Source organism: Bufo bufo, chromosome 6 (assembly GCF_905171765.1).
Source record: "Bufo bufo chromosome 6, aBufBuf1.1, whole genome shotgun sequence".
NCBI lineage: Eukaryota > Metazoa > Chordata > Amphibia > Anura > Bufonidae > Bufo > Bufo bufo.
In genome coordinates this window covers 23,437,963-23,462,302 of record NC_053394.1, presented here as the reverse complement: position 1 = coordinate 23,462,302, position 24,340 = coordinate 23,437,963, and the positions used below count along the sequence as shown (strand labels likewise).

Here is a 24,340-nt window from a genome sequence, read left to right as displayed (position 1 = left end):
AAGGTGCTTCAACTAAGTCCTGAGTAAAGGGGCTGAATACTTATTTCAATGCAAGATTTTAGTTTTTCCTTTTCTATAAATTAGCAAAGATTTCTACTATTCTGTTCGCAGTTTCTCATTATGGGTTATTGAGTGCAGAATGATGGGGAAAATGTACAGAACAAGGAGCAAGAAAACAAAATGTGAACAAAAGTAAAGGGGTCTGAAGACTTCCTGAATGCACTGTATGTCCCACTCCTCTGTCGGTATCATAGGGATCTATGAGGCCTCCTGCACACGAACGCGTGCTGCCCGTTGTCGTATTGCGGACTGCATTTGCGGATCCGCAATACATGGGCGCCGTTCCGTGGGCATTCCGCATCACGGATGCGGACCCATTCACTTCAATGGGTCCACAAATCCGGAGATGCAGAACGGAAGCACGGAGCAGAACCCTACGGAAGCAATACGGAGTGCTTCCGTGGGGTTTCGTCCCGTACTTCCGTTCCGCAAAAAGATAGAACGTGTCCTACCTTTTTTCGGAACTGGCAGATCGCGGACCCATTGAAGTGAGTGGGTCTGCGATCCACTGCGGCTGCCCCGCGGTTGGTGTTCGTGCATTGCGGCCCGCAACACGGCCACGGGGATGCACACGTTCGTGTGCAGGAGGCCTGAAGCTGAGATTCAGTATGAGGAGCTGTTCTCCCTATTAGATGTGCTTAAAGGGATTCTCCGGGCTTTTTAATATTGATGACCTATTCTCTGGATAGATCATCAAAATCATATCGGCGGGAGTCCGACACCCAGCATCAATCAACTGTACGGGGAGACGGTGCATGCAGTGTGCATGTGCCGTCTGCCTTCTCTCTTCCTGCATAGGAATAGACATACAGCAGAGAGCAGGAAGAGAGAAGGGAGACGGCACGTGCGCACTGCGCGCACCGTCTCCCAGTACAGTTGATCGGTTGGGGGTGCCAAGTGTCGGACCCCCACCGATCTGATATTGAAGAGCTATCGTGAGGATAGGTTATCAATATTAAAAAACCCAGACAACCCCAAAGGGGTGGCCTTTTTACAGGTTTTGGTGACAGAATGCACGGATCAAACACCCTCCATTTTCTTATAGATGAAAGTATGTGCCAGACAAAATTCTCATTTCTTGGGTCCACTTTCAGGGGATGTGTGACCTCGTGGCAATTTGATGACCGGACCGATGATCTCCCTGACTCCCAATTGGTAGAATACGTTGATGGGATCCAGTCTTATATAGTCTGGCTGGGGTGTGCGAGTACACGGCTGGGGGCTTGGTGCACAACCAAAGTGAGATTTAAGAAATGGTGCATGCTGAGCGGTGGGGTGATCGAGCGAGCGGTGCACGGACAGCTGTGCGGGGGCGGTTAGCGTGAGCTGCACATACAAACTTGTGCAGGTGTGCGGATGTGTGCATTACACTGATACACTCTGATGTGTGCAAGAACGGGGGATGTGAAAGTAAATGGGGAGGGGGGTTGCTTTCAGAATTTATTACATTCACAGACAGAAATACAGAAACCACCAAGTCATTGTTGGCCGCTCCACTCACTGATTATTAAGTATTTAAGGTCCTGATACTTGAGGTGCAGGTAAAGTACCAAGCAATGCAAAAACTACTGACCGGTGCAGTGTATACCGGTCCAACTTATAATAGGGGCCTCCCCCACTGACCGGCCCCGACCATGGGTGTCTCTAGTTGGACATATCTGCTGTAAGTTTTCCATAGAACTCACAGAAAAGTGTCCACCGCAGTATAATTTAGCAGTGGATGGTCATATTATTTAGGCACTATATAGCAGTGATTATATTGGCCCTGTATGGCAAAGTTATGTGGAAACTATATGGTTCATTTATTCTGTATTATATGGTGGTACTACAATTTGAGCTCTTAATAGCACTTACATGTTCAGTGCATGGCACTATTATTTAGACACTGTATGGCGCAGTTATGTGCTCGCTGTTTGGTAGCATTATGTAGACATCGTATGGCACAACTACATCTATGTGGGCGCATTATGGCAGTGCTACAGTTCACTGTGTGGTACCCTTATGTAGACACAGCATGGCAATGTTACGTAGACTTTTATTTTGCATTGTATCATGGTATTATTTAACCCTTAGAGGATCGGGCGATTTTCCGTTTTTTCGCGTTTTTATTTTTCACTCCCCGCCTTCCCAGAGTCATAACTTTTTTTATTTTTCAGTTCACATAGCCTTATGAGGGCTTATTTTTTGTGGGACAAGTAGTACTTTTTAATAGTACAATTTGCAGTTGCATACAATGTAGTGGGAAGCAGGAATAAGATTCCAAATAGGAAGGAATTGGAAACAAAAGGCAATTCTGCCGCAGTTTTTCTTTTTTCTTACGACGTTCACTATGCAGTAAAATTGACCGATTATCTTCATTGTCCACTTCTTCATTCTCCACTTGTATAGTTTTTCTTGCATTTTAATACTGAAAAACCTTGAAAACAATTATTTATTTCATCAAATATTCTGACCACTATCATTTATTTTGCAGTTACGCGTACAGAGCTATATGAGGGCTAATTTTTTGTGGGACGATCTGTAGTTTTTTATTGATACCATTTTGAAATGTGTGTGATTTTTTTGATCCCTTTTTATAAATTTTTTGTCGGAGTTCACGTTACAAGAATGTGGCGAATAGGCGGCTTTTATCTTTTTTTTCTGTTATCTCATTCACCGTATGGGATTTATATTTTTATATATTGATAGTACGGGCGTTTTCTCCCACAGTGATGCCCACGATGTTTATTTTTTTTTTATTGGTTAAGTATTTTATTTTTAGGGAAAGTGGGTTGATTTGAACTTTTATATATATATTTTTTCATTTTTTATATTTTTAAAAAATGTATTTTTTTTTAAACTTTTTTAAAAGTCACCCTGGGTTACTATAACTGGCAATCATTAGATTGCCTGTTGTGTTCATTGATAGCTATATAGCCATCAATGAACACTTCATTTTCAATATAATAATACAGTGCTGCCACATAGTGGCCTGTATTTTTATATTCCACTTCTGCACCCTCCTCATCCTCTCTATCTGCAACCTCTTCACTCTCTGCTGTGTGCACCTCCAAACACACCACCACCACCATATATCCTCCGCTGGAGTCAAAGGAATTATTTTCCCATACATTCCAAGACCTTAACGATGCGCAGCCATTCTTGGCATTGTATCAGAAAGAGGAGGTGTGGCGAAACTAACCTCGCCACTGGGTGCTGGAGAAGCCTGGTTGCCAGCCTCTTGCCCCAGGATTATGGGCCCTCTCATCAGCCCATGTTAAACTAAAACCCCATGGTGATTTGACTGTGTTTGTGGCATCTGAGCGCTGTTTGGATATTTTGAGCGCTTAGATCCAAGCCATCTGGGGATATGTTAAATGTCTATGTTACTGTAATGGTTGGGACATTGTATATTTAAATTGTGATGTCTGTCCTATTGTCCCCACGTGTGTATTGGCGATTTCCTTTTGTCCTGAGAGATAATTGAATTACTCCTTGGTTGTCTCCAGGGCAGAAGACATTGTGTATTCTCCTGCCTGTGATGATTGCATCAACCCATTGTGTAAGGTAATTGTATCACAGGCAGAGGGGAGCATTTTGTGTGGGAGTGTTTTACTGTATTGTACGTGTTTATTGGTTGTTTTTACAAAACCCTGTGGGTGGTACTAATGTGTACCAATGTTATATAAGATCAATAAACATACAGCTCTGGGTGACCACTGCTTGACCATCAACACGGAGCCTCGTCTCATTCTTGGGGGGATTCACTGTATGCTGTTAGAGACTGATTGCTAGGAGTGTAAGCCGCTTGGGTGTGTTTCCTATTCGTCTGCTAGCAGCTATTCGTGAGGTTCCGTTCGGAGTTTGGAGCATTCCCTTGTATGCCCTTACAATTGGTGGCAAGCGGCGGGATCGTTCCCACAGCCAGAAGGACAGCTACAGGAGACATCATTCCCTGGAATTACAATTTGAGGGCAACGCATGTCCCAGTACAGCGACCCTGACAGCAGCAGGATGGAACCAGCAGTGGCATATGATGAGGAAGACCTGGATGGCCGGGATGCATTAAGGAAAGGCATCTGGTACCAGGCCCTGGATAATGTACAATACCAGCGAGGCGAGAGTCTCCCCAGTGAAGAGCAGCAATTGCAGAAGCAAGTGGCCCTGCGGATGCCCTTCCTGGGAGAGCAGCCCCTGGAGGAATGGGTGAAGGAACTAGAGCACCGGGTATGGCAGGAGCTATGGCTGGAGGATGCCTACCAGGCGCTCTGGTGGTATATGGCACAGTATATACCCTGGACAGCTGAGCATGACAAGCCAGAGGGAGAGGAGTTTGATGGTCCTGGCTTGTTATGGGAGTCCTTTGCAGAGCCTGACTTCGGAGCCCTGCACAGTCCAGACTTCAGGACATTTTCTATGAGAGGGAGGCTAGGCAGGTTTGGGATGACCCCCATGACGTAGAGAAAGACCTGGCTCACCTAGCAACCCTGGAGTGGGAACTGGAGCAGGACTACCGAGATATCTTCCACTCCATTGGGAAGGCGCAGCGAGAGAGCAGAGTGTCAGACCCAGGTCCAGAGCCCTTCAGCTGGAAGGATATTGTAGAGGTTTACTGGGAAAAACCCCAGGTGGCCGGTGGAGATGGGACCGAGGTCTCTCCACCAGTCCTGCAGGGAATTGGGAGCCCAGTCTCTATTCCCCAGCGGCAGGCTGAGTTACAGGGGGCAGAGACAGTCGGTCCTGTCCCCCAGCGGCAATGTGATATGCAGGGAATTGGGAGCCCAGTCTCCATTCCCCAGCGGCAGTGTAATATGCAGGGAATTGGGAGCCCAGTCTCCATCCCCCAGTGGCAGTGTAAAATGCAGGGAATTGGGAGCCCAGTCTCCATTCCCCAGCGGCCGTGTGATGTACAGGGAATTGGGAGCCCAGTCTCCATTCCCCAGCGGCAGTGTAATCTACAGGGAATTGGGAGCCCAGTCTCAATTCCCCAGCGGACGTGTGATGTACAGGGAATTGAAAGCCCATTCTCCATTCCCCAGCGGCCGTGTGATGTACAGGGAATTGAGAGCCCAGTCTCCATTCCCCAGCGGCAGTGTGATATGCAGGGAATTGGGAGCCCAGTCTCCATTCCCCAGCGGCCGTGTGATCTACAAGGAATTGGGAGCACAGTCTCCATCCCCCAGCGGCAGTTTAACACACCAGGGGAAGACAGTAAGCCCCACAACAGTGCAGATGGGACCATGGTCTCTGCACTCACAGCACAGAGACTGATTGACAACCCTTTAAAATATAAAAGTTGTTGGATCCCTGATGCCATTGGAGGTTAGGAGGTGCCAATTTCACTAAGAGGACAAAAGGGAATTTGATATATTTCAAGTAGTGTACATTCACAAAGAAACTCAGAAACTATAGACCAAGAAGGAAAGAAAATATTTATTTTAGACAAGCAAGTTTGAGCCTAGAGGATGACACAAATGAAGCCAAATGAACTATTACTTGTTCAAGTTAGGGCTCTTTCACACTTGCGTTCTTTTCTTCCGGTATAGAGTTCCGTCGTCGGGACTCTATGCCGGAAGAATCCTGATCAGTTTTATCCTAATGCATTCTGAATGGAGAGAAATCCGTTCAGGATGCATCAGGATGTCCTCAGTTCAGGACCGGCACGTTTTTTGGCCGGAGAAAATACTGCAGCATGCTGCGCTTTTTGCTCCGGCCAAAAATCCTGAACACTTGCCGCAAGGCCGGATCCGGAATTAATGCCCATTGAAAGGCATTGATCCGGCCTTAAGCTAAACGTCGTTTCGGTGCATTACCGGATCCGACGTTTAGCTTTTTCGGAATGGTTACCATGGCTGCCGGGACGCTAAAGTCCTGGCAGCCATGGTAAAGTGTAGTGGGGAGCGGGGGAGCAGTATACTTACCGTCTGTGCGGCTCCCCGGGCGCTCCAGAGTGACGTCAGGGCGCCCCACGCGCATGGATGACGTGATCACATGGCACGTCATCCATGCGCATGGGGCACTCTGACGTCATTCTGGAGCGCCCCGGGAGCCGCACGGACTGTAAGTATACCGCTCCCCCGCTCCCCACTACTACTACGGCAGCCAGGACTTTAATAGCGTCCTGGGTGCCATAGTAACACTGAACGCATTTTGAAGACGGATCCGTCTTCAAATGCTTTCAGTTCACTTGCGTTTTTCCGGATCCGGCGTGTAATTCCGGCAAATGGAGTACACGCCGGATCCGGACAACGCAAGTGTGAAAGAGGCCTTAAGATATATAAATAATTCTGTAGACCAATATTTTCCAACCTGTGGCTCTGAGGCTGCTGCTAAAACTCTGAGCATGTCCTGGCAGTCTTTGGTGGGCAAGAAATTCTGAAAGTTGTAGATCTGCAACATAGGTGGGGCCCTGGTCACAGACTTTACCTAGGGAATCTCACTTGACTTCGCCCATACAGCATCACAGGGTAGCGACAGCATCACAGGTCCTTTACCTCCTCCAGTTGCACAGCCTGTGAGCCTGACTCCTCCCACACAGGATCACATGGTCTTGACATCATCACAGGTCCTTTACCTCCTCACGCTGAACAGCCAGCCCAGGAGACTGACTCCGCCCACGCAGGATCACGTGGTCGTGACATCATGAAAGGTCTTTTAGCCTCCTCCAACTAGAAAAAGACTGTAATGTATGGGCTACTGGGAGGAATAGGTCACGTGACGAGGGGACGCGAAATAGGCGGTGAAAAAAAACTCTTTAGCACAGCTGCGGCGGGCCCCTATCCTGGCCGGGCCCTCGGACCACGTCCGAAATGCCCGACCGGTCAGTCCGCCCCTGATCGTACCTTACGCCTTCTTTCTGTAGCATGCATTGCATCGTGTCATTAATCAAGCTGTCAAGGAGCAGGAGCTGGAAGATGGAGAAGTCGCAATGCTGGATGAATTCCCAGGGGGGCTACTCCATCTGAGACAAGTCAACAGGAGTCTGAAGAGGAGTCAGAGGAGGATGGTGCCGGAGCAGAGGAGGAGCAAGAAGAGCATGCTTTAAACTTTTCTGGTATCCCTGGTGTTGTCCGTGGCTGGGGGGAGGAGACCGAGGACGACATTATCCTGGATGATAAGCAGGAGCCAGGCCACTCCACCGCTTCCAGTTTAGTGGAAATGGGGGCCTTCATGTTCCAGTGTTTGAAAAGGGACCCCCGTATAAAAAGCATAAAGGGCAAGGACCAGTACTAGGTGGCAACGTACTTAGACCCCCGATACAAACACAAAATGGCAGACATGTTACCAGCATCACAGAGGGCTGTCAGAATGCAGCACTTCCAGGCCTTGCTTCGAGAAATGCTGCATTCTGCTTTTGCGGGTGCTGGCAGAGGAATTTCCACTCACAAAACAGTTGCGGGTACCAATCCAACAGCGCATGCAAGAAGAGGGCAGTTTAAAGATGTGATTGTCACTTTTTTATATGAGATCATTCTTGCAGCCAACCCATCGACAGCCGCCCTCCGGATCCAGCCTCAGGGAGCGCCTAGACTGACAGGTGTTCGACTACATCAGGTTAACAGCCGATGTGGACGCTCTGAGAAGCGAGGAACCCCTGGAATTTCTAAAAATGAATAAGGCATGGATCTCGGAGGAATTCAACACATGTGACGAGTCAACCACGTTTAATTGAATTTCCTCATGACAGCCCACAAATATCCGCCACCAGCCAGAACAAATAATGGTCCCTGTCTTAGGTAAATACAGCGGCATAAAAGGCCTTTTCTGTCCGCTGAATGCCTAATGTTTTGGGCCTCGGAAGAATTAAACACATGTGACAACCACGTGTTTCAACTATTATCATTAGGGTTTTTTTTCAAGAGGGGGGGATTTTGTTAGCCATGTTTTTAATCCAATTTTATATTTTTAGTTCTTTTAAACATATGCATTTGATCTGTATTTGTACTGGCCTTCAGTAAAATTGATATCCATTGACCATCTAATAGACCTCCAGCCACATAATCACTTGTTCTTTTCTGTCCGCTGAATGCATAATTTTTGGGGCCTGTAGTATACTGGCCTGCTGTAAAATTAATATACAATGACCGTGTAATCTACCTCCAGCCACATACTTACTTGTTCTTTTCTGTACGCTGAATGCATAATTTTTGGGGCCTGTAGTACACTGGCCTGCTGTAAAATTGATATCCAATGACCGTGTATTCTACCTCCAGCCACATACTTGTTCTTATCTGTCTGCTGAATGCATAACTTTTGGGGCCTGTAGTACACTGGCCTGTTGTAAAATTGATATCCAATGACCGTGTAATCTACCTCCAGCCACATACTTACTTGTTCTTTTCTGTACGGTAAATTAATAATTGTTGTGGCCTCGGAGGAATTCAACACCAGTGATAACCACGTGTTATCGAATTTCAACTATTATCATTAGGGTTTTTTTTAAGAGGGGGATTTCGTTAGCCATGTTTTTAATCCAATTTTATATTTTTAGTTCTTTTAAACATATGTATTTCACCTGTATTTGTACTGGTCTGCAGTAAAATTGATATCCATTGACCGTGTAATATACCTCCGGCCACATAATCACTTGATCTTTTCTGTCCGGTGAATGCCTAATGTTTGGGGCCTGTAGTCCAGTGGCCTACAGTAAAAATTATATCCATTGATCGCATAATGTACCTCGAGCCACATAATCAGAATTTCTTTTATGTCATGTAAATGCCTAAAATAAAAAATTTCTAGGCTCCAACAGGGCACATTTCAGAGAATTATTTCCCTTTAAGATGCATAAAAATGTCCCCTGATTAAGACACATATTTTTTGTTGTTATGCACAGTATGGCACTGTTACAGTGATGTTTAGGCACAGTATGGCACTGTTACAGTGATGTTAAGGCACAGTATGGCACTGTTATGGTGTTGTTTAGGCACAGTATGGCACTTTTATGGTGATGTTTAGGCACAGTATGGCACTTTTACGGTTGTATTGCTTAAGCACAGTATGGCACTGGTATAGTGATGTTTAGGCACAGTATGGCACTGGTATAGTGATGTTTAGGCACAGTATGGCACTGTTACAGTGGTGTTTAGGCACAGTACATCAGTACATCACTATAAAGAGACAGAAGTTCGTTACCTGATACAAACAATGTAAGAATATTATCCAGATGCAATGATGCAAAAACAGCGCCATGCGTCACTCTGCTCAGCGTATATTATAGCGGTACAGGCATACATGTGTATCATACAATGGAGGGTAGAACAGGCATCAGTAAATGTCTTTATACTGTAATTGTCACATCATTACATGGATAGGGATACAGAGGCACAGATATATGGAGAGGAAATGTTGTGTATTACATAGTGCAACTGAGTTATCCCTGTAGACTACTCCCTAATATCCACCCCCTGTCACTGGTGTACAGCCCAGTCTCCTACCAGCTGAGGTAAGTACCTAAAAAGCACCTCCAGTCCCTACAGATGAATGGTCAAGTAAAGCTCCCCCACTGACCCTCTCATGGAGCACAGATATTAGTATTCTCCTGTGCTGAGTAAGGGCTCTTTCACACTTGCGTTGTTGTCTTCCGGCATAGAGTTCCGTCGTCGGGGCTCTATGCCGGAAGAATCCTGATCAGGATTATCCCCATGCATTCTGAATGGAGAGAAATCCGTTCAGGATGCATCAGGATGTCTTCAGTTCCGGACCGGAACGTTTTTTGGCCGGAGAAAATACCGCAGCATGCTGCGCTTTTTGCTCCGGTCAAAAATCCTGAACACTTGCCGCAAGGCCGGATCCGGAATTAATGCCCATTGAAAGGCATTAATCCGGATCCGGCCTTAAGCTAAACGTCGTTTCGGCGCATTACCGGATCCGACGTTTAGCTTTTTCTGAATGGTTACCATGGCTGCCAGGACGCTAAAGTCCTGTTTGCCATGGTAAAGTGTAGTGGGGAGCGGGGGAGCAGTATACTTACCGTCCGTGTGGCTCCCGGGGCGCTTCAGAGTGATGTCAGGGCGCCCCACGCGCATGGATGACGTGATCACATGGATCACGTCATCCATGCGCATGGGGCGCTCTGATGTCATTCTGGAGCGCCCCGGGAGCCGCACGGACTGTAAGTATACCGCTCCCCCGCTCCCCACTACACTTTACCATGGCTGCCAGGACTTTAATAGCGTCCTGGGTGCCATAGTAACACTGAACGCATTTTGAAGACGGATCCGTCTTCAAATGTTTTCAGTTCGCTTGTGGTGTTACGGATCCGGCGGGCACTTCCGGCAAATGGAGTACACGACGGATCCGGACAATGCAAGTGTGAAAGAGGCCTAATGAACATTGTATCATCTACTGCCCAGGAGCAGGAGAAGGGTTGTTACTTCTCATACTGCACCTAGGTATAAGGATTGGACTACTATAATACTGCTCCCCTTATAGACACAAATATGACTACTATAATACTGCTCCCCTTATAGACACAAATATGACTACTATAATACTGCTCCCTTTGGACAGAAATGTAACTACTATAATACCGCCTCCTATGGACAAAAATATGGATCAGATATGGAGGTGATCATACTAGACTAGAATTGCTCTTTAATGATTGTGCAACATTACTTCTGAAAAAGTGTCCTCTTGTGCAATGACCCCCATTTTTGGGCTCATTCTTGAAGAAAAGTGTAATTAAAGTGAAGGTTTTGCTCATAGTAACCAATGAGATTCCAACTCACAGAAATCAGAGGAGGCTATGACCAACACCTATGTTGTTTTTGCCCCGCAGCATCCATAAATGGGGTCTGCATGGAGACTGAATGGGTAATGGGAGTCAGGGAAAGTAACAAGGGGCTGCAGATGACAGTATTGCTCTAGATTCAGTGTTCAGAAGACCACCCCACTACTGGAGTCTATAATACTGGGGGTTTATATATGGTGTTTTTTTGTGGTTAGTTCTCATCAGTCTCTCCCTCCGCAGGTTCTTGAGGTTCTGGATGGCGTCGTGGGGGGAGCCCGGCAAGCTGGCGGCATTTTTCATCTGTTTGTAAGAGAGCAGAGACACCACAATGAGACAGTTGGCCGAAATAGATAGAACTCTGCTGGTCCTTAATTCTCCAAGCACAAGGACCTACCTTGGATGATCTCGTCTTCCTTGCACATGATCTTTGTGCAGATTTCCTTATTCACCATGTAAACGCGGCGGACGCTGCAAGAAGAATGCAATGGTTAATGGCAAAGGGAAGCATGGGAATCTTGTTGGAAAGAATGGGGCAAGGGGTGTCTGTAAAGGTCCAAGCACATGGCACATGGTGGTCCCTTGAGATGGTGGCCACTGCATGTGCCACCATGTGAAGGAGAATGTCTCAATGTCTGAGAACTTTTGAGAATATCTCAAAGACTTCACATGAATCCATGAGGAAAGATGCTGTATAAAACTGGAGGAACTTGGTGGTGTAATATGGGACCCTAGCTGTCTATGAGAACCATATCACAGGTCCAGGGCCGGCCTTTGGGGTGTGCGGGCTGTGCGGCCGCACAGGGCGCCATAGTAACAGGGGCGCTGGACGGCTGACAGCTCGCAATGTAATCTGCGGCAGGCGAGGCTGAACTTGTGTTCTCCCTCGGGGCGCCCCCTCCATCTCCCCCTCCCCTGTCTGACCTGCCTGCTGCCCCCGCCGCTGCCAATAAGAAGAGAGACCGGAGGAGGAGGGGCTGTGGCCACTGCACCACCAATGAAGATAACTGACCTGAAATACAAATACAGGAGGCGGGTGCCGGAATCAAATAGCCGGCACCCGACCTCTGTGACAGGGAGCTGCGATCAGCTGCAGTTGAGTTAACCCTTCAGGTGCGGTACCTGAGGGGTTAACTGCCGCTGATCGCAGCTCCCTGTCACAGAGGTCGGGTGTCGGCTATTTGATTCCGGCACCCGCCTCCTGTATTTGTATAAGAAACGTTGGTGGCACAGTGCCCCCCCCTCCCCCCAACACCCCAGTATAGGAAACATAATTGGTGGCTCAGTGCGCCCCCCCAGTATAAGAAACATTGGTGGCTCAGTGGGAAGTGCCAATGAGGGTTAAAAAATAATTTAAAAAAATTAACTCACCTCCTCCAGTTGATCGCGTAGCTGCCGGTCTTTCTTCAGGACCTGTGGTGACGTCACTGAGCTCATCACATGACCCATTACCATGGTGATGGATCATGTGATGTATCATGTGATGAGCACAGTGATGTCACCACAGGTCCTTTGACAGGTCATGAAGAAAGAACAGAAGACGATCAATTGGAGGAGGTGAGTTAATTATTTTTTTATTTTTTAACCCTCATTGGCACTGCCCACTGCGCCACCAATGTTTATTATATTGAGGGGGGGCGCACTGCGCCACCAATGTTTATTATATTGAGGGGGGGCGCACTGCGCCACCAATGTATATTATATTGAGGGGGGGCGCACTGCGCCAATGTTTATTATACTGGGGTGTTGGGGGGGCGCACTGCGCCACCAATGTTTATTATACTGGGGTGTTGGGGGGGGCGCACTGCGCCAATGTTTATTATACTGGCGTGTTGGGGGGGCGCACTGCACCACCAATGTTTATTATATTGCGCCACCAATGTTTATTATATTGAGGGGGGGCGCACTGCGCCACCAATGTTTATTATATTGAGGAGGGGCGCACTGCGCCACCAATGTATATTATATTGAGGGGGGGCGCACTGCGCCAATGTTTATTATACTGGGGTGTTGGGGGGGCGCACTGCGCCACCAATGTTTATTATACTGGGGTGTTGGGGGGGCGCACTGCGCCAATGTTTATTATACTGGCGTGTTGGGGGGGCGCACTGCACCACCAATGTTTATTATACTGGGGTGTTGGGGGGGCGCACTGCGCCACCAATGTTTATTATACTGGGGGGGGCGCACTGCGCACAACGATGGGTTAGGGAAATTTCACAGCAGAGTGCGCATGCGCTGGGAGCCTCGCCGGCGGTTAGGGTAGGGAAAAAGCACTGGCCCGTACGTAATTTTTCCCTTCCCTAACCGCCGGCGAGACTCCTGGCGCATGCGCACTCTGCTGTGAAACTTCCCTAACCTGACGTTGTGCGCCTGCGCGGCGCTGCACACCTCCTCACGTCATGTCCGGTGCGACCGGAAGTGACGAGGGTAGGGAAATCTCACGAAGTAGGGAAGTATAACATTACACCGGCCTTTGGGGTGTGTGGGCTGGTAACTACTTGGTTGGATAGTCAGCCAGCCTATGCCATGATGCCAGCAACAAGCAGTGTTTTTTTTTTTTTTGGGGGGGGGGGGGGGGGGCGCCACAAGGTTAGCTCGCACAGGGCGCCTGGACACCTAAGGCCGGCCCTGCACAGGTCCATCCAGAAGCTTACTGTAGCTTTAAGAACTGATGATGACTTTGGTAGTGTGACTCTTGGTTTCATCACCTATTGAATTTGAAGGGATTGGCTCACCTTGCTAGGATATGCCACCAATGTCAGCTAGGTGCAGGTCCCACCTCTGGGAACCACACCTATCTCTGGAACAAAGCTCCCAAAGAGAACGAGAGCACACTGCGCAAGCGTGGCTGCCCTCCATTCATTTCCATCGGCTATTTCCGGCAGTTCCATAGAAGTGAATGGAGCGGTGGCTGCCCATGCACAGTGCACTCTCCATTTATTGAGGGCATCATTCGGCTATTTTTGGCGCTCCCGTAGAAAACAATGGAGGGCGGCCACACATGCGCAGTGAGCTCTTCGTAACTTTAGGCGCTCCATTCTAGAGATAGATGCGGGTCCCCAAGACGGGATCTTGATATCTGACATCGGTGGCATATCCTAGTGATATGCCACCAATATCCGAGGTGAGACAACCCCTTTAAGTTGGTCCACTGAACTTTCATGCAACTTCAGTCACACAGGAAATGGCGTCACGATCACGGTCAGTGTTGTGTCTGATGTGTGATGTGCTGCAGACACACATATAGCGGAGGTTTGAGTCCTGCACTACTCATTGTGCAGCCCTAGCCTAAACACTTGGTTAAACATAATGTGTGACCCAAAGCTTTGCTAAGAACGTCTAAGTTCGAAACGCGTCAACTGGTCCTTATTTGTGAAGCTGTTTTTGGAAAATAAAGATATCGCAACGAAACTACAAACAAGTGCTGGAACTCCTCCTTCCTATTCTTTGCTATGGAGGTTGCGTCACGTGACTAATGAGGTGTGACTGTTGCACAAGGATCCGATCGCAACAAAGTTGATTGACATCTTAGATAAACCGAGTCATGTCAAGGTGGTCTGTGCGGAGTACAATATGCAGATGTTGGCAACTAGAGATTAGGACTTCCGTTACTGACGTGGCAATACCTGGTGACGCACAGGTAGCTGATACACTGCTTGACCGGCTTCTGTACCGAATACACGCGGGTACAGGGATACTTTACCTCCTTACAGTCTGAGAGGGAGAAAGAAAGCATTACAAATAATGAGAATTAAAAATGTGACTCCAACTTTGAATAATTCGTTATAGTTGGTTATTTTCGTATATTTTTATATCAGAGTTCCCTTTTTCTGATACAGAGCTTCAAAACCCCTGCACAGACTTGTAGTTAAATACTACATTTCTATGTTCCTGAGGCGACCACTAGGGGGAGCTCACTGCACACGAATGTATACATCTTCCACTGAACTCCATAAACATGTCTGCCAGTAATCTACTCCTAGTGGTGGCTGCAGAGCAATTTGCTCTTATGGCCGTGTGAAAAGAAGAAGAAGAAGAAGAAGAACTCTGTTTCAGAAAGCTTTGGGAGCTCCAGCACCATTCAGTTTGATTAGAAATGAACCAGCGCCGACTTTTAGAAAAAGGCCTCCTGCACACGACCGTTTTTTTTCCCCGTTTACTGGCCGTTTTTTGCGTTCCGTATACGGTCCGTATACGGAACCATTCATTTCAATGGTTCCGCAAAAAAAACGGAATGTACTCCGTATGCATTCCGTTTCCGTATTTCCGTTCCGTTTTACCATAGAACATGTCCTATTATTGCCTGCAAATCACGTTCCGTGGCTCCATTCAAGTCAATTGGTCCGCAAAAAAAACGGAACACATACGGAAATGCATCCGTATGTCTTCCGTATCCGTTCCATTTTTTGCGGAACCATCTATTGAAAATGTTATGCCCAGCCCAATTTTTTCTATGTAATTACTGTATACTGTATATGCCATACGGAAAAAACGGAACGGAAAAACAACGGAAACAAAAAACAGAACAGCGTATCTGTGAAAAACGGACCGCAAAACACTGAAAAAGCCATACGGTCGTGTGCAATAGGCCTAATGTATATTCATTCATTTTTATTATTTTAGTATTTCTTTTTCAATGCAAAGATTCACCACTGTCACCTGGAAATTGTCATGAAACTGCTGTTGGTGGATCCATTATTCTGTGTCTCTGTACAAGGCCTCATGCACACGAGCGTTGCCCATCCGTGCCCGTATTGTGGCCCGCAAATAGTGGGTCCGCAATATGCGGGCACTGCTGATGTGCTCGCCACATCACTTGAATGGGTCCACAATCCGGAAGGTGCGGTGCGGAACCGAGGCACGGAACCCCACGGAAGGCCTACGGAGTGCTTCCGTGCCGTCTCTTTCCACACCGCCCCAAAAAAAACCGAACATGTGCGGACGGCTCACGGACCCATTCAAGTTGAATGGGTCTGGGTCTATCGCGGCAGCTGCACGGATGTTGCCCATGCATTGGGGGACCGCAAATTGCAATGCACGGAACGGCCAAGCAATGGCCGCGTGTATGAGCCCTGATACCGTTATAAATTACATGGATGGGCTGTAGATCCGATTGGCTCCTTAACCCTTTATGCCCTCTGTAACTTATGTTATTTGGAGGGTAAACCTCAGGTTAAAGATTAACCTCATTGACGCTAAGATCCGTCAATATCTGCTTAATGATCATTTCTATGCATAAAAATGAAAATGTTAAAATGAGCAAAAAAAGGTAAACAAATCAGATAACAAAAATGGAAGATTTACATTTTAATTAATTACATCGGCTCCTGGCTTGATTGGCTGCCAGGCATCACTGATCGCCTACAGGGTTCCTGCGGATATCGGTCCTTCCAGAGACTACGTTTTTTAAACTGTGATATCTATGTCCGTTTTTACTATTTATCTGTACCCTAACGTAACTCTAATGCCTTTATTTTGCAGTTTTTGTGGGACTATTGAAGGATTATCTTATCTTATTTGTAACCGTGGGAGTAGCCAAAGCTGAGTGCAATACAGTGAGCATCTTCCCCGTATTAAAGGGGGTCTTGATTATTGTGTGAGACCCTGGGGATCAAATGTTGCAAGGTTGGGAATAGCCCAGTTTGAGTTGGATTGCCCCTTTAATTTTGAGGCACATTATCAGTCGTATTTTAGCATGTGTTATATCTAGAAAACACTCGGGGTCACTCTTCTATATATAGATAAATGGCCCTTTGAGTCGTGTGTCCCTTTATACACAATCGGTACTCACCACCTTCAGTGGTTGGAGTGGCTTTAACCCCAGAATCATCTGTAACAGACAAAGTTTACGTTACCGTGATACATTTCATATTACTCCCTCCATTTTGTCTCAGCAATTCCCCACTAAGATCCTATAAAGTTATTGGCAGAGCAGTAAAAGTTGTCAGAGGGTGCAAAAACAACCTAGCGTCTACGCCGGGCTGGCCAATAGACTAAAGCAGGGATGCTCAACCGGCTGTTATTAAACTACGACTCCCAACATGCCCTCATAGCTGTAGCTGTAGTCTGTCCAGGCATGCTGGGAGTCGTAGTTTTGCAAGAGCTGGAGGGCCACACGTTGGGCATCCCTGGACTAAAGGAACACTTGCTGCCATGGTGGTAGATAAAGCAGCGCATACACATACAATGCATATTATAGATATTAAAAAAATAATATATACAAACCTATTTTATTTATTTTTTTAAAAGCCCGAGGAGCGTGCTTTCTACACCCGTGCAACAAAATCGTGCACTAGGTTACGGTCCATCGCAGGCCGTCTCCCAAAGGAGAAGGGGCCCCCCATAAACCTTTCCCAGTCCCTCCGGGCCAGAAGGCTCCCGTAAGGGACCGAGACAAAACAGCCGAAGCCGGGGGTACGCCAAGTCTGGTCTCCGGCTTCCAACTAGGCTGCCACCCAAGGTGTCGGCATGGAGCTTCAACTACTAGGCTGGAGGGAGAGCCCAAGGGGCAATGCAGTGGGGTGCGGACCCGGGATGGCCAACCCCCCCCCTCCCCTAGATCTCTAGGGGGGTACCTGTAAGGGCACCACAACCCAAGAAATTCCTCCTCCTTACGCCAGGCCTGGCGGCCGGGCAAAGAATAGAGGTGCGTGCGCTCAAAATGTGAGAAAGTGAAGTGCGTGCAAATGTGCCGTCACCCCCCCAATGAGTTCAGGCACCTCAGGGTGACCTCTCCTGGGGCACTTTTGCACCTCAGGCTTTCAAACCTCTCAGCCCCTGGCTTCGATCCGGTGATCCTTTGGTCACCTAGCATAGGGCACTAATGGCCCAAGCCGTACACCCTAGGGATGACCATGTGGTTCTCCGCTCTACATCCTGGAAGCCTGGCCTACCTCCAGAAGCGATAAGAACGGATACTACACTTGATCTTAGCCGTACAAACCTACAGTATATAATATATACACAAATATATCTCAAGTGATTCATCCATAAGTCATGAGCTTCCTGGATCCAAAAGATATTTCTAGCAGAGACATTACTAGTTATGGAGAATACTGAGAGCATAGGGCAGCATTAGGCCTCATGCACACGACCGTTGTGTGTGTTTTTTGCGGTCCGCAAATTGCTGATCAGCAAAACACAGATGGCGTCCGTGTGCATTCTGCAATTTGCGGAATGGCACGGACGGTCATAAATATAACTGCCTATTCTTGTCCGCAAAACGCGGACAAGAATAGGACAGGTTATATATTTTTTTCGCGGACCACGGAACGGAGAAACGGAGTGCTGTCCGCATCTTTTGCGGCCCCATTGAAGTGAATGGGTCCACATCCGAGCTGCCAAAACTGCGGGCCGTGTGAATGAGGCCTTACTCTCCCTGCATGGGAAGGTGGAGCGGGTGGCTGGATTTATCATAGGAACGACTATGTTTGGAAACGCTGAGGATTGCAGGCTCTCATGTTATGTAGGGAAATAAATATGCAAATTAGATCTCCTCCAGAAAGAAGAAAACTGTCTCTCTAGTGCCCCCTGCGGGAAGCTACTCTGTAAGGCCTTGTTCACATCTATGTCAAGGAGACCCGGCTGCCTGATCCGGGACAAATGGCGGCTGTCTGCCGGACACAAAACCATTGCATGCAGCCGTTCTTGTCCGGCTGAAACCCGGCATTGATGCTAGAAGACGGGCGGACCACCACCGGACCTCATTACAGTCAACGGGGATCCAACGGTAAAGTAGAGAATCCTGCAATGCCGGATCCTGCGAGATACGGCATGCTGCTCTGTGCAGGAACGTACTGACGGATCTCCTTGACGGAGATGTGGACAAGACCTTAGTTTATGTCTGACTCGTTAAGGAAACCTGAAACATGACTTGGGATATCAGCCAAACCAGAGGCTCCTGCAAAAGGAAGAGAAACCCATCTGTATCCAGCTGTTTTGGGATTCTTGCTCCTCGTCAGTATAGACAGTGTACTGGCTGGTTGAGATGCTTTATGCCTTACACACGTCCGTAGTGTATTGCGGATCCGCCATACACCCGGCCAGCACCCCCATAGAACTGCTATTCTTGTCCACAATTGCGGACAAGAATAGGACATGTTCTTTTTTTCCGGAGCCGTGGAACTTTGTGCTGTCTGCATCCATTCCTGCCCCATAGAGAATGAATGGGTCCAGATAATTGCAGAACGGGTGCGGACGTGTGAATGGACACTTATATGCAGCTCTTGGAGAACTTAAGCAGAAAATCATGCAGGAACTTGCAGTCCAAGACGCTGGTGTCCTATAGCGCCCTCTAGCGGCACTACGGGTGGAAGATATGGGAGCATGGTGACATATCTCAAAAACAGCACAATATACTCACACTCTTATTATGACTTAACAATATTGAGAATTATCAGAAAATCAAGGAGACAGGTGGAGCATCTGGCCTCAGGGCCAAGTTCTAAATGTTATACCTCATACAGATTACCGACAGAAACACTTACCTGCATCTGGAGATGTAGTGGCTGTATCATCTGTATAAAAAAAAAAAAAAAATTATAACTGAGCGTGGCATAGCATGCTGATGATGTACAATCCCAATTCCAAAAGTTGGGGCGCTGGGTAAAATTTTAACAAATGAAAATGAAACAGTGTGCAATGATATGCAGATCTCGTGGACCCATATGTTATTCACAATAGAAGACATATCAGATGCTCAAAGTGAGACGTTTTACCATTTCATGAAAAAAAAACTAAAACCTCATGTAGAACTCATGGCAGCAATGCATCTCAAAAACGTTAGGACAGAGCCATGGCTACCATTGTGTAGTCTGTAAATGTCTGGCAAGTGAGGAGACCAATTGCTGGAGGTTTGGTAGAGGGATCTTGCCCCGTTCTTGTCTGATGCAGGGTTCTAGCTGCTCTTCAGTACTGGATCTTCTTTACCTGATTTTTTGTTTTATGATGTGTCAAATGTTTTCTTTTGGTGAAAGGTCTGGAGTGCAGGCGCCCAGTTCAGTATCCAGACGCTTCTTCTGAGAAGCCATACTGCTGTGATGATGAACGCAGTATGCGGTTTAGCATTCCTTATTGAAATATACAAGGCCTTCCCTGAAAGAGACGTTGTCCGGGTGGCAGCATAGGTTGTTCTAAATCTTCTCGATACTGTTCAGCATTGATAGTGCCTTGATGTGTGAGCTACCCATGCCATAGGCAATAATGCAACCCATCAGAGATGCAGCGTTTTGAACTGTGCGTTGATAAGAAGCTGGATGGTCCTTCTCCTCTTGAGTCCGCAGGACACAAAGTCTATGGTTTCAGAACAGAATTTTACATTTTCATTCAATTGACCACAGAACAGTTTTTCATTTTGTCTCAGTCCATTCCAAATGACTTTTGGCCCAGAGAAGACGGCAGCGTTTCTGGATTGTGTTGACATAATGGCTTCCTCTTTGCATGTTACAGCTTTAGCTTGCATTTGTGGATTGCATGGCGGACTGTGTTCACAGACAATTATTTCTGGAGTGTTTCTGAGCTCATGCAGTGATTTCCAGTAACAGGATCATGTGCCGCTTGAGGACCCATAGATCATGAGTATCCAATATTGACCGTCGCCTTGTCCCTTGTGCACATGGATTTCTCCAGATTCTTAGAATCTTTTGATGATATACCATATTTTTCCCTCCATAAGATGCCCTTTTTTCTTGTTGTAATTGGGTTGGAAATGGCAGTGCGTCTTAAAAGCGAATACTAATGAGTGCCTCCATTATGGAATCTGTCATCAGTATGCAGGAGGCACGGGGAGCGGTGAGTGTAGCGCTGCTAGCACTGGCTGTGCTCAGCGCTCCTGGTCCTTTTCCAGGCGCCACGCTGCACTGTGTCCTGACTGCGTGCAATGTCAGGATGTAGTCCACGGAAGTGCACACTAAGACCTGACACTGTGCGATGTGAGGTCACAAAGCAGTGCTAGGTAGGCAGAAGACCAGGGAGCTGTGGGTGTCAGTGCCATCTGGAGCAGGAGAGTTAAGGTAATTAATTAATTAATTTTTGTCTGATGAAGCTTGGGGGTCTGATCTGAGGTCTTAAGAGGAATGGGGGTCTAATGCAGAGTTCTAATGGAGGTTGGAGATATGATGGTGGTCTGATCTGAGGTCTGATGGAGCTTGGGGGTCTGATCTGAGGTCTGATGGAGCTTGGGGGTCTGATGTGAGGTCCGATTTAGTTTAGGGGTCTGATCTGAGGTCTGACGGAGCTTGAGGTTCTGATATGAGGTCTGATGGAACTTGGGGGTTTGATCTGAGGAGGAATAGGGGTCTCATCTGAGGTCTGAGAAGAAATAAGGGTCTGATACAGAGGTCTGATGGAGGTCTCACCTGAGGTCTAATGGAGCTTGGGGTCTGATCTGAGGACTGATGAAAAAAATTTTTTTTTATTATTTTCCTCCACTATATTCTAGGTGTGTCTTATGGTCCGGTTGCGTCTTATGGAGAGAAAAATATGGTATGCATTGTAGATGGTGGGATATTCAAAGTCATTCAGGAATGTTTTTTTAGATGCAGTTTTTTTTGCAGATTTGTGAACCTCTGCCCATCTTTGCTTCTGAAAGACTCTACCTCTCAAAAATGCTCTTTTTTACTCTGTCGGGTGACTTAGTAGCAAATTGCTCCTCCAGCTGTTTGTTATTAGTATCACTTACTTTCCCAGCCTTTTGTTGCTCCAGTGACAACTTTTTAAAGATGCGTTCCTGTCATCAGGTTTTAAATGAGTAAAAGCTGGTAAAATGTCTCACTTTCAACATCTGATATGTGTTCTGTGTTCTACTGTGAATACAATATGGGCCTATGAGATATGCAAATCATTGCATTGTGTTTTTATTTACATTTATTAACATTTTACGCAGCGTCCTAACTTTTTTCATTTTGGAGTTGTAGTAAGAAAATTGCAGGATGCATATGCAAATCAGTACAGCAGCCTGATATTTTGTAAACTTGCTAGGAAGGATGTACAAATAAGCACAGCATCCTGATATTATGTAAAAGTTGCAGGATGGCATGTACAAATCAGTACAGCATTGTAATATTTAGTAAAAGTTGCAGGATAATGTGCACAAATCAGTGAAGCATCCTAATATCTAGTAAACATTATAGGATGGCATGTACAGTACAAATCAATACAGCTTTCTGGTATTTAGTCAAAGTTGCAGGAAGAAATGCGCAAATCAGTACAGCATCCTAACAATTACTAAAAGTTGCAGGACAGTGTGCACAAATGAGTACAACAATTATTAAAAGATGCATCATAGTGTGTACAAATCAGCACAGAAACCCGATATTTAGTAAAGCTTGCAGGATGGTGTGTGCAAATCAGTACAGCATCCTGATATCTAGTGAAGCTTGCAAAATAGTGTGCGCAAATCAGCACAGCACCCTGATATTTTGTACAAGTTACAGGATGGCGTGTACAAATCAGTACAGCATCCTGATATCTAGTAAATCTTGCAGAATGGTGTGAGAAAATCAATACAGTATTCTGATATCTAGTAAAGCTTGTAGGATGGTGTGTAGAAATCAGTACAGCATCCTGATATTTTGTACAAGTTGCAGGATGGTGTGTGCAAATTAGCACAGCATCCTGATATTATCTAGTAAAGCTTGCAGGATGGTGTGCACAAATCAGCACAGCAACCTGATATTTTGTACAAGTTACAGGATGGCGTGTACAAATCAGCAGAGCATCCTGATATCTAGTAAAGCTTGCAGGATGGTGTGCGTAAATCACTATAGCATTCTGATATCTAGTAAAGCTTGCAGGATGGTGTGCGCACATCAGTACGCATCCTAATATTTTGTACAAGTTACAGGATGGCGTGTATAAATCAGTACAGCATCCTAATATTTTGTACAAGTTAAAGGATGGCGTGTACAAATCAGTACAGCATTCTGATATCTAGTAAAGCTTGCAGGATGGTGTGCCCAAATCAGTAAAGCATCCTGATATTTTGTGCAAGTTGCAGGATGGCGTGTACAAATCAGGACAGTATCTTCCTCATGATACACAAGAACTAGCTTCAGCCACTGGTAACAGCACACACATATCTGAGAACTTAATCTAACGATCTTTTGGCGTTGTACATTTCACCCCGGCCCAATATGGGGCTATTCTATCACTAGACCACACAGGGGTATTAGTGGAAAAAAACAACATGTCAAAATTTTCCAGAGAATAGTCTGAAATAACTGGCGGTACAGGTTCCTGGGTAGATATTATCTCTACAAAACATCCCATTGAGGTCAAAGGGAGCAGCGCCGCAGTGCCGAGCTCAGCGCACTCGATCCAGGGCTGGAGCGGATCCAGTGGCGTAGGGATCGCCATAGCAACCATAGCAGTGGCTATCGGGCCCTACGCCACTGGGGGCCCGTCCGACCGCATTCAGTTTTTTTTTTTTTTTATTAACACACACAGACACTACACACAGGCAGCCAGGAGGTGGCGTAACTACCGGGGAAGCAGCTGCTTCGGGGCCCGACAGTTTATTTTCAAGTTAGTTAAATATCGATGTCTTAATGTTCAGGGCCCCCTTCACAGCAGCGGTCTTAATGTTCAGGCCCCCTCGCTAATGTGATCTAATCTTACTGTATTCTAAAGTCTCCTGATGTATCTGGGATTCGTATCAGTGTATCAGAGGCAAAGCATTTACCCTCACAACCATAAAGGAGGCATTGCAACTGATTGAAAAAATTTGACACTTCTACTGTTATAGCTGGCTAAGTGTACAACTATACACATGACAGCTGCCCCAACACACCCAGAACTGCTATATCTCTATATGACAGCTATCCCAGCACACTCAGCTCTGCTATATCTCTATAAATGAGCAGCTGTCATGTGTATAGATGTACACTTAGCCAGCTATAACAGTAGAAGTCTCATAATTTTTCAGTCAGCAGCAAGGTGGTTCTTATGGTCTAGTGGTTAGATGCTTTGCCTCTGATACAGAAGGTTGTGGGTTCGAATCCCAGCAGAAACCTTTTCTGAAATACAAGCACTGACTCCATATATGGACATACAGGGCGGGACACAGGAAGAGGCTGCATCGCATCGCTGACATGGAGGTAAGTAGAAGTGTTTATTTATTTATTTTTTTAATACCCGACTGTTACTGCCATGGGGGGAGCGGGGGGCACTTGATACTGGCACATGGGGGGAGGGGGGTTGGTACCTGACCTGATACTGGCACGTGGGGGGGGGGGGGTTGGCACCTGATACTGGAGGGGGGGGCACCTGATACTGACTGGCACATGGGGGGGGGGGGGAGGCACCTGATACTGTGGATGGCACTGTTTAGGGGAGGGGGATCTGTGTATGGCACTATTTAGGGGAGGGGGGATCTGTGTATGGCACTATTTAGGGGAGGGGGGATCTGTGCATGGCACTATTTAGGGGAGGGGGATCTGTGGATGGCACTGTTTAGGGGAGGGGGATCTGTGGATGGCACTATTTAGGAGAGGGGGATCTGTGGATGGCACTATTTAGGGGAGGGGGATCTGTGGATGGCACTATTTAGGGGAGAGGGATCTGTGGATGGCA

At 46.8% G+C, this 24,340-nt stretch overlaps 1 protein-coding gene across 1 annotated transcript in view; it reads right to left on the bottom strand.

The window, feature by feature from the left end:
• Window positions 1–10,703: 10,703 nt before the first annotated feature.
• MFAP5 (microfibril associated protein 5) overlaps window positions 10,704–24,340 on the bottom strand; it is a 29,215-nt gene continuing 15,578 nt past the window's right edge. Inside the window, exons 4-8 of the mRNA XM_040437720.1 lie at window positions 19,258–19,287; window positions 16,566–16,601; window positions 14,398–14,485; window positions 11,166–11,239; window positions 10,704–11,071 (exon numbers count right to left, since the gene is read on the bottom strand). Of these exons, the coding sequence (XP_040293654.1) occupies window positions 10,983–11,071; window positions 11,166–11,239; window positions 14,398–14,485; window positions 16,566–16,601; window positions 19,258–19,287 (317 nt within the window). The 3' untranslated portion in view covers window positions 10,704–10,982. The remainder of the gene's footprint in view (window positions 11,072–11,165; window positions 11,240–14,397; window positions 14,486–16,565; window positions 16,602–19,257; window positions 19,288–24,340) is intronic.